Raw genomic sequence first — 10,827 nt, 5'->3', positions numbered from 1 at the left:
TATATATATATATATATATATTTACATTGCCCCCAACAATCTGGATCCTCATATGAATTACAGGTAGTCCAGAACTGACCACAATTCAGTCCAGAATCTCCGTTGCTAAGTGAGACATTTGTTAAATGAGCTTTGCCCCATTTTATAACCTTTCTTGCCCCAGTTGTTAAGTCAATTATAGCAATTGTTAAATTAGTAACATGGTTGTTCAGTGCCTTCCCCATTGTCTTTGGTCGCAAAGTGGGATCACATGACCCTGGGACTCTGCAAAGCGTCATGAATATATGAGTTGGTTGCCCAGCGTCTGAATTTTGATCATGTGACCACGAGGATGCCACAACCATCGTGCGATAGTTACTTTTTTCAGTGCCGGTGTCACTTCAAGCGGTCCCTAATTGAGTACTGTAAGTCGAGAACTGCCGCATATGCCTGTTGAGAAAGTATGCATTTTTAATAGCAAAATGTAAACATCCGAATTTTCCTTTTTTCAAAACTTGCTTGTGTCTGGGAGGAGGGGCTGGGGACAGAGCGGAGTATAAAAGGGAAATGTGTTGGCTAAATTCTCTTTCGGGATTCTTTTTACAGAGGTTTTCAGACTTGTGACCTCTAGACAAATTATTTAAAACAATTCTTCTTAGGAACACAGGAAGATGCCGTATTACAGGAGGTCAGACCCATCGTTCAGGAACTTTTAGCCACCTTACTAGACGGGGTTGAGTGGGGGGGGCGGTGTATATTCAGAATTTTACAATTGGGGAGGTCACCCCCAGCCCACCCAGCATTCCTCAATTAGCAACCCCCTTCGGCCAATGCAGCATTCTTTTCTGGCTATCTGGACCCATTTTCAACCAAGCAGCCATCTATCATTTTAATTTTCCAAGAAAGGCTGAGGAGCCTCTGGGCCTTAGGCCAGTGCCTGACTCAAAAGTCAGTTTTCCGCTTATTATCAGCTTTAATTAAAATACATTAACTAAATGCGGGAGGAATAGGGGGATGATAGGCCCACGGGGGTCTACAAGCTCAGTACGAGAACCCCACTGCAAGGGCCTGTCCTAACTGCTACCCAATCTTTTAAAATGGAGAAGCAGAGGCCTGCCTCCAGGTCCCTTCCAAGCAGTTCAGGTACCCCCCCCCTCAAGAAAACACCCCTGAATTTTCTCAATTTCAGAGGACAGGGATTAAGCGCTCCTCCCTAACTGCTCTCCTCACCCGTACATTTTATAAATGGTTTTGTTTTTTTTCCAGTGAGGCAAGCTGTTACAGGCCCTTTTCTCAGCTTCTTTTTCTCCCACACGATTCAGCCCGGGGTGTTTCTTTCCACCCAAACCAAACTGTACAATTCGAGATTCGCAACCGCGGCCGACCGAGACTCTTCCCAATGCAGCGACAGGACGGAAAGTTCGCCACTTGTTTTATGAATCCCCGCAGAGAGAAAACTAAGCCGTCGGGATCATACTTCTGACCTGCTAGCTTTCTACATGCGAGGGTTCTCTTTCGATCCATGCCAAGGGAAAAACCTTGAGACATTTCAGGGCGCTTTTTTCTTTCGTTCACGGAACCGGCCGAGTTTCCTGCCCTAAATGCATCCTCTGATGCTTCACAAAGTATGAGCTGGTGGTGAAGCTTTTCCCGCAGTAGTTGCACTTGTAGGGCTTCTCCCCCGTGTGGGTCCTTTTGTGGAGCACCAGGTGGGCTTTGCAACTGAAGCCTTTCCCGCAGGCTGTGCAGGCGTACGGTTTCTCCCCCGTGTGGGTCCTCTCGTGGTACAGGAGGGCCGAGCGCTGCCGGAAGCTCTTCTCACAGGTGGAACACTTGTACGGCCGCTCCCCGGTGTGGATCCACTTGTGCTTCACCAGATCCGAACTCCGGTGGAAGCTCCCTCCACAATCAGAGCACTTGTAGGGCTTCTCTCCCGTGTGGATCCGCTCGTGCTTCACCAGGTCCGATCTCTGGTGGAAGCTCCTCCCGCAGTAGGAGCAGGTGTGGGGCTTGTCGCCCGTGTGGAACCGCTCGTGGACAATCAGCTTGGACCGCTGGCTGAAGCACTTCTCGCACGTGGTGCACTTGAAGGGCTTCTCGCCCGTGTGGATCCGCTCGTGGCGGGAGACGTCGGAGCTCCGATTGAAGCTCTTGCCGCAGAAGGAGCACTTGTACGGCCAGTCGCCGGTGTGCAGCCGCTCGTGAGCGATGAGTTTGGCAACCTGGCAGAAGCTCTTGTCACACACGGAGCATTTGTAGGGATTCGCACCCAGGGGAAACCCTTCTGGGCCGAGCAGACCAGAGATAGGATTAAAACTTCCCCCACAGTTTGAACACAGGGATTGTTTCTCTCCGGATGCATTTACGTCCGTTCCTCTGGGGCCGTTCTCCTGTGGGCCTTGAGGATTCTTCTGGGCTTCTCCCGCTTCTCCAAGTCCACCTGTCCCTTCTCGCCTTTCCGTGGACAATGAGCCATGATGGGGCTCCATTACCATGGTGTTGTTCCACTCATTGTCTTTTTTGATTTCACCCACCTGCCCATCGTCTGCCGGAATAAAGAGAAAACACAACAAAATTCATTCTCAAAGGAAGAGTGCAAACTAGAGTGTCAACGCTGCTAACATCGGATGTTCTTACTTTGACAATATATGAAAATGCAGCCATTTCCCCCTTAACTTGTGTGTTACTTTTAGAGTTAGAATTAGATGATGCTGGAGGGGAGAAGGAAGAATGTGTATGGGAATTAGTTAGACATAACAACCTCGTAGTAGAGTATTTTTTCAAGGCTGTTTGAAATAAGAGATGATAAGGAATGGCGGGTTGAAGAACTGGAGGGAAGGTTGGCATTTCAAACTAATTGGAGAATGTGATTTATGACTGTTAATTAAAGGAGGGAATTGTACTTTGATATGATGTGTTTAGGGGAGGAGAATTCAGATTTTGGCTTCAACCATGTATGTGCCGATGCCATGCAACTTGAATAAAGATTCTTTAAGCTAAACAATGCCTTGAAGTTCTTTGAAGAGTTTCATCTGTCGGAACCATGACATAGAGACACTCGGCTTTGGGCGAAAAGTGCAAAGACGAGCAACTAAGATGATTAAAGGCCTGGAGATTAAAACATACGAAGAACGGTTGCAGGATTTGGGTTTGGCCAGTCTAGAGAAAAGAAGGACTAGGGGTGACATGATAGCAGTGTTCCAGTATTTAAGAGGCTGCCACAAAGAAGAGGGGGTCAACTTATTTACCAAAGTAAGGCAGGATGAGAAACAATGGATAGAAACTAATCAAGGAGAGAAGCAACCTGGAACTAAGGAGAAACTTCCTAACAGGAGGACCATTAACTAGTGGAATAGCTTTCCTTCTGAAGTTATGGGTGCTTCATCACTGGAGCTTGTTAAGAAGAGACTGGACAGCCACTTGTCTGAAAAGGTATGGTGTCTCCTGCTTGAACAGGGGGTTCGACTAGAAGACCTTCAAGGTCCCTTCCAGCTCTATTGTGATTCTGATTCTGACTGTGTTGAACTACAATAGAGGAAATGCTGAATTTGGGGAGAACATTATTTACAGTTTGTTGCTACTGTTTTCCAGTATCAGAAGCTTCAGGTGGGGGTATATTTCTGGCTTTTTGCAAATACATACATACATACATACATACATACATACATATATGCACATACATATATATGCACATACATATATATACACACACATATATATACACATACATATATATACACACACACACACATATATATATATATATATATATGTAGGTCTTTGGTTGTTCGGGTTTTCTCCCACGTAAAATTGGAAGTGTCTTGGCGAAGTTTCGACGAAGTCCCATTCGTCATCTTCAGGCTGGTGTTTTCAGCTTCGTGCTTTGAGGAAGAGCCAAGTTTGAAGACTCCTGGTTTAAATATTTAAATATTTTTCCTCACAGTCACGTGATCAAAATTCAGGCATTTGGGCAGGGGTAGGCCACCTTGGCTCTTTTATGACTCGTGGACTTCAACTCCCAGAATCCCTGAGCCAGCCTGGCTCAGCTTGGAAACCTCTCCCTTTCCCCTCAGCATGGCTGGCTCAGGAATTCTGGGAGTTGAAGTCCACCAGTCATAAAAGAGCCAAGGTGGCCTATCCCTGCTAGTGTTTCTTAATCTTGGCAGCTTTATAAGGTATGGGCCTCAACTTCCAGAATTTCCCAGCCAGCGTGGTTGCTTGGCTGGATAATTTGGGGAGTTGAAGTCCACACATCTTAAAGGTTGAGAAACCTTGCCAAGGTTGAGAAACCCTGATTTAATTGGTAGTTAAGAACTGCTTACCTTGGGAAAGTCCATCTTCGTTGACCTCCTGTTTCACTGGCCTGCTAAGGAGCCTTTCAGATGATACTTGATCAGAGTCAGGAAAATTCACGGTCACCACATGAAACATCCCTGGCCCCTAAAAATAAGCAAATGTTTGGAATTGCTCAAGATGGAGAGCTATTGGAGGATTAGGAAAGCCAGGATACCTACCTTCCTTCTTTCCTTCCTTCCTTCCCTCTCTCCCTCCCTCTCTTTCCTTCCTTCCCTCTTTCCTTCCCTCCATCACTTTCTTTCTTTCTTTTTCTTTCTTCCTTCCTTCTTCCCTTCCTCCCTCCCTCCCTCCTTTCTTTCTTTCCTTTCTTCCTTCCTACCTTCCTTCCTTTCTTTCTTTCTTTTTCTTTCTTCCTTCTTCCCTTCCTTCCTTCCTCCCTCCCTTCCTCCTTTCCTTTCCTTTCTTTCTTTCTTTCTTTCTTTCTTTTCTTTCATTCCTTCCTTTCTCTTTCTTTCCTTTCTTTCTTTCTTTCTCTTTCTTTCTTTTTCTTCCTTCCTTCCTTCCTCCTTTCCTTTCTTTCTTTCTTTCTTTCTTTCTTTCTTTCTTTCTCTTTCTTTTCTTTCATTCCTTCCTTTCTCTTTCTTTCCTTTCTTTCTTTCTTTCTCTTTCTTTCTTTTTCTTCCTTCCTTCCTTCCTTCCTTCCTTCCTTCCTTCCTTCCTTTCTTTCTTTTTCTTTCATTCCTTCCTTCCTTTCTCTTTCTTTCCTTTCTTTCTTTTTTTCATTCCTTTCTTTCTTTCTTTCTCTTTCTTTCTTCCTTCTTCCCTTCCTTCCTTCCTCCCTCCCTCCCTTCCTCCTCTTTCTTTCTTTCCTTTCTTTCTCTTTCTTTTCTTTCATTCCTTCCTTCCTTTCTCTTCCTTTCCTTTCTTTCTTTCTTTTCTTTCTTCCTTTCTCCTTCCTTCCTTCCTTCCTTCCTTCCTTCCTTCCTTCCTTTCTTTCTTTCTTTCTTTCTTTCTTCTATTTCTTAACAGCCTGTCTCCCTCAGAGGAGATTTCTGAGTGGCGTTCAATATAATCAATGCAATTAACATTGAAACTAGAATTAATTCAAGATGAACAGTTATAAAACGATAAAACAACCTTGTAAAATTTCAAAATTCCATGTTGCCTCCAGCTGGGTCCCTTCAGGATACTGGCAGTTCCCAAAAGATGGCCAAAATTGCCCTAGGAATACCCTTCATGCCTCGTGGTGCCTAAAAGCCCGTCCCTCTGGGGCAGGGGTAGGCAACCTCGGCTCTTTTATGACTCATGGACTTCAACTCCCAGAATTCCTGAGTCAGCTAAGCTGACTCAGGAATTCTGGGAGCTGAAGTCCATGAGTCATAAAAGAGCCGAGGTTGCCTACCTCTGCGTCTGGGGCATATGGGCAAATTAAAGGACAGCTTCTACATCAGCTTCTATTAAGGATCTGGAAGGCTGGTGGGCCCACCTGAGGCCCCAAAGAGGACTTCAGGCTCTCTCACCTTCTGCTCCTGCCTCCCCTCCTCCGGATGCCTCACCAGGAAGTCCTCCGCCAGGGCCACGGCCTGGGCACACGTGTGGGGGTGGCACTCCCGGACCCAACACTCCATGGCCTGGGGCAGGACAGCCAGGAACTGCTCCAGGGTCACCAGCTCCAGGATCTGCTCTTTGGAGTATCTCTCCGGCTTCAGCCATTGGTGGCAAAGCTCCCGGAGATGATTGCAAAGCTCTCGGGGGCCCTCCGCTTCTTGGTAGAGGAAGTGCCTGAAGCGCTGGTAGGGGGGCTCCTGGTTCTCCACTTCCTCTTTAACTTTCTGCCCTTCCTGGTCAGCTGGCTGCGTCGTCGTTCCCACAAAGCCGGGCAGCCCAGGTTGGAAAAACGCCCCTCCCGAGGACCGATGGCTGCTGGCGGCCGCCAATTCCACATGGGCCAAGGGTGCTTTGGTGTCCCCCCACGGGGCAGCGACCGGCAGCGGTCTGGACCCCCATCCTGCACAAGGGGCCTGCATGCCCCCCAGGAACTCCTGCCACTGGGCCTCCCAGTGCAGGGACGAGAGGCAGCCTTCTTCCGGCTCCTGCTTAATGCATGGAAGACCTCTCCACCTCAAATCCTGCTGGTCCGAACCCATCGGGGCCACGCTGGGCCTTTCCCTTGGCCCATCCAGGTCTAATGCTGGCTTCAGGTCCGCCGGAGATTCTGGGGCCTCCATTTTCATCGTTGGGCTCAACGGCGGATCAGACTCGGTTCTCTCCAGGGTGGCAAATGGCGAAGAAACCCGCAACGGTGGCTTTGAGGACTCTCGTCACATGACTGTGAAATACAAGGGATGGAAACACTTTTACCTCAGGATTTTTGCCCTATTTTACGACCTTTTCTGCCACAGTTGTTAAGTGAATCATTGCAGCTGCTAAGCGAAACACAGTCGTTAAGTGAATCCAGCTTTCCCCCACTGACTCTGTCAGAAGGTTGTGATCACATGACCGTCATAACTACATGCCAGGGTCTGGAATTTTGCACACGTGGGAGCCTAGGGGGCGCTGCAACGGTCGTAAGTGTGAAAAACAGTCATAAGCCACTTTTTTTCAGTGCCATTGCCACTTCGGTCACTAAACGAGTGGTTGTAAGTCGAGGACTACCTGTATAGAAAAGGAGAATGCATGTCCCATTTCAAAGGGGCAAACGTGGCAAGCTCACCTATCCCTTCCTGCTCCCCCAGCCCCGATCTCAAGGATGCCCCGTTTGAAAAAAAAAAAAAACCTCAAGTCTTTCTCTGTCTGCCGTCCATCCTTTCACACAACCCACCGAGCCAGGGCACCAGACTCGCCCGTGGTGGTCAGCTTGGTTCATTTCATTCGCACCGGCTCGCCTGGAGGGTCTCCCACCCGAGAAGGGGCCGATAAGCGACGGGCGAAGCGGCGCTGGGGCCGATTCTGGATCGGACCCGACGGGAGATCCTGTCCAGCGCCGCGCACCATGGGCTCGGCCAGGCGCTTTTGTGGAAGGGAAGGAGGGAAACAATGGCCGCGTGGGGGGGGGGTTGAGGCCGGGCCGGGCTCGCCCGCAGCTCCGGGGACCGAGCGAGGCTTGGATCGGATCCGGAGAGCGGCGGCTGTCAGGTGCCTCCCCTCCTCCCGCTCGCTCGCTCCTCCCGGCTTGCAGGCTCGATCGATCGCCTGATCGATCCATCGATCGGTCGGTCTCCGGACGCCCCCCCCCACCCCCCGTGCACCCACCTGGCCGGTTCCCGGGCGGCTGCCGGCGAAGGCTTTCCCGACCTGGCGACGCCCCAAGCCCGGGCGCCTGGCTTGCTCGGCGGGCGGGCGGGCGGAGAAGCAGGAAGGGGCCTCGGCGCTTGCAGCCTCCCCTTTCCGAAAGCGTTCAGGGCGCCTCCCAGCCAGCCGCGGCTCTATCGCTTTAACTCTTGGGGCGCAGAGCGGAGCGCGCCGCGTCTCTTTTGCGCCCTTCGGAGCCTTCGGAAAGCGAAGCTGGCATCGGGGCGCCAGGAGAGGGGAAGATCCGCGGCGCTGGGGGGGGGGGCAGCAGCCTCCGGTACGGATTGATGGGTGTGTGTGTGGGGGGGGGGAAACTGCATAATATCTTGAGGACTGCAGCCTTGCTTGCTTGCAAGGCAAGCTTTGAATCCTCCGGTACAGATTGATGGGTGTGTGGGGGGGAGAACTGCACAATATCTTGAGGACTGCAGCCTTGCTTGCTTGCAAGGCAAGCTTTGAATCCAAGCCCAGCAGGACAGGTAGCCCTGGACTTACAACAGCTTGCTTAGTGACTGTTCGAATGTACGGCGGCCGTGAAAAAAGTGACTCTTTTTCACAATTGGGGCTGTGGTTCACGTGATTTACATTCGGACACTTGACAATAAGAGTCAAATTCTTATTTGTGATGGTTGCAGTGTCTCGGGATCACGTGACCCCCTTTTATGGCCTTTAGAATTAGAATAACAAGGGTTGGAAGGGACCTTGTGGGTCATCTAGGCCAGGGGTAGGCAACCTTGGCTCTTTTATGACTCGTGGACTTCAACTCCCAGAATTCCTGAGCCAGCGTGGCTCAGCATAGAAACCTCTCCCTTTCTCCTCAGCGTGGCTGGCTCAGGAATTCTGGGAGTTGAAGTCCATGAGTCATAAAAGGGCTGAGTTTGAAGACCCCTATTGTAGGTCATCTAGTGCAGGGGTAGTCAACCTTGGCTCTTTGACTCGTGGACTTCAACTCCCAGAATTCCTGAGCCAGTATGGCTCAGCATAGAAACCTCCCTTTCTCCTCAGTGTGGCTGGCTCAGGAATTCTGGGAGTTGAAGTCCACGAGTCATAAAAGAGCTGAGTTTGAAGACCCCTATTGTAGGTCATCTAGTGCAGGGGTAGGCAACCTTGGCTCTTTTATGACTCGTGGACTTCAACTCCCAGAATTCCTGAGCCAGTATGGCTCAGCATGGAAACCTCTTCCTTTCCCCTCAGCGTGGCTGGCTCAGGAATTCTGGGAGTTGAAGTCTACCAGTCATAAAAGAGCCAAGGTTGCCTACCCTTGATCTAGTCCAACCACCAACCCAAGCAGGAAACCCCACTACACCATTTCTGCACAGGGCAATCTAGTCTCTTCTTGAAAGTTTCCAGTGATGAAGCAACCACAACATCTGGAGGCAGCCTGTTCCACTGGTTAATTGTTCTCATTGTCAGAAAATTTCTCCTTATTTCCAGATTGAATCTCTCCTTGATCAGATTCCATCTGTTATTCCTTGTCTGGCCTTCAGGAGCTTTGGAAAATAGGTTGACCCCCTCTTCTCTGCGACAGCCCCTCAAATATTGGAACACTGCTATATTGTCTCCCCTGGTCCTTCTCTTCACTAGACTAGCCATGCCCAGTTCCTGTAGCCGTTCTTCATAGGTTTTAGCCTCCAGTCCCCTAATCATCTTTGTTGCTCTTCCCTGCACTCTTTCTAGACTCTCAACATCTTTTTTATAGTGGGAATTATAGTATTCTAGGTGTGGTCTTACTAAGGCTTTATAGAGTGGTATTAATACCTCAAAAGTCAAAAGGGGAAGCTAGACTTGTTTAACAACCGTGTGACTAACTTAGCAGTGGTTCACTTAGCAAATGGGGCGAGTAAAGTTATAAAATGGGGGCAAAGCTCACCTAACAAATTTCTCACTTAGCAACAGAAAACTTGGGCTCCATTGTGGTGGTAGGTTGAGGACTACCTGTATTCACACACCCAAAGTAGCCATCCCACCTTAGCCTGTGTTATGGCCAGTGTGAACTCCCTTGATTTACGGCAGGGCTTTTAAACCAGTGGGTACCACCTGTGGTACATTGGCACCTGGCAGATTTATTTATTTATTTATAAAATTTATATGCCAATCCCTAGGGACTCAGGGCGGCGTACAAAATTAAAACAATAAATATAACAATAAAAATGAGTGCATTCATATAGCATGTCCCAATCGTATTCCGGCCCCCCCAGGAACATCAACCCCAGGTCTGCCGGAACAGGAGAGTTTTAATGGCTTTCTTGAAGGCCGGCAAGGTGGGAGTAGTCCAAATCTCGGGGGACAGTTGATTCCACCACGTCGGAGCCATCACAGAAAAGGCCCTTCCCCAAGGGCCCGCCAGCCGACATTGTCTGGCCGACGGGACCTCAAGGAGGCCCAATCTGTGGGACCTCACCGGTCTCTGGGAACTATGTGGCAGTATGCGGTCCTGTAAGTAATCTGGTATGCAACCATCCTAGAAAAGTGGTAGCGGGGGAGGGGAATGAGCTGAACTAGTGGCAGCACCGCACAAGCCTGAGCGAGAGATGGCTGGAACTGCAGGGCTGTCAGGGCTCAGCGGAAGTGCCAGGATCAGCGCCAGGCTCCAGCTGGAACTCGGCGCTGATCCTGGCGCTTCCGCTGAGCCCAGAAGAAGTGCTGATCAGCTGGAACATTGCAGCATCTTCAGGGCCTTGTGATTTACAGTCAGATGCTTGGCAACTGATTCATATTTATGACGGTCACAGTATCCCAGGGTCATGTGAAGTGACCAAAACCTGCTGCAACCACCCAGCAGACAGGGGGGGGGAATAAAAACCAAACACCCCCACCCCAGCCCCGCTGCCAATCCTCAACAGAAATGCTCACAACAATGAAAACCTCGGACAGGAGGAAGAGCGCCGCCGGGCGGGCAGGCAGGTAGGTATCTTGCTCGGCTGTGGCTTGGGGGGTACTTTTTTCAGTGCCATTGTAACTTCACTGAGCAAACTGTTGTAAGTCGAGGACTACCTGTACTTTTATCACTTTTTTCCTTTTTTTTTGTCATCAAGTTTTTGACACCTTGCTAGGCGACTGGTGGTACTCGGATATTGCCATATCCTAAAAGTGGTACAATGGTGAAAAGGTTAAAAAGCCCTGATCTACAGTATTATCAAGTTTCCTATTGCTACATCAGAACATTTTTCCTCCATCGTTTCAAGGCAGTGGTGCTTTCTCTTACTTTCTCTCTTTGATCCCTGCCTGCAAAGAGCAGATTTGGAACAAGAATGTTGCATG

The 10,827-nt window shown here is 49.4% G+C and overlaps 1 protein-coding gene across 1 annotated transcript in view; it reads right to left on the bottom strand.

Annotated features, from left to right (window-relative positions):
- Nucleotides 1-432: 432 nt before the first annotated feature.
- Nucleotides 433-10,827, bottom strand: part of LOC120308835 — a 33,828-nt gene continuing 23,433 nt past the window's right edge. The window contains exons 8-10 of the mRNA XM_039345374.1: nucleotides 5,796-6,590; nucleotides 4,302-4,419; nucleotides 433-2,524 (exon numbers count right to left, since the gene is read on the bottom strand). Of these exons, the coding sequence (XP_039201308.1) occupies nucleotides 1,551-2,524; nucleotides 4,302-4,419; nucleotides 5,796-6,590 (1,887 nt within the window). The 3' untranslated portion in view covers nucleotides 433-1,550. The remainder of the gene's footprint in view (nucleotides 2,525-4,301; nucleotides 4,420-5,795; nucleotides 6,591-10,827) is intronic.

The sequence above is a fragment of the Crotalus tigris genome, unplaced genomic scaffold, assembly GCF_016545835.1.
Source record: "Crotalus tigris isolate CLP2741 ecotype Arizona unplaced genomic scaffold, ASM1654583v1 scf7180000017950.1190679, whole genome shotgun sequence".
NCBI lineage: Eukaryota > Metazoa > Chordata > Lepidosauria > Squamata > Viperidae > Crotalus > Crotalus tigris.
The sequence above is the reverse complement of the archived record's forward strand: the minus strand, read 5'-3'. Positions and strand labels throughout refer to the sequence as shown.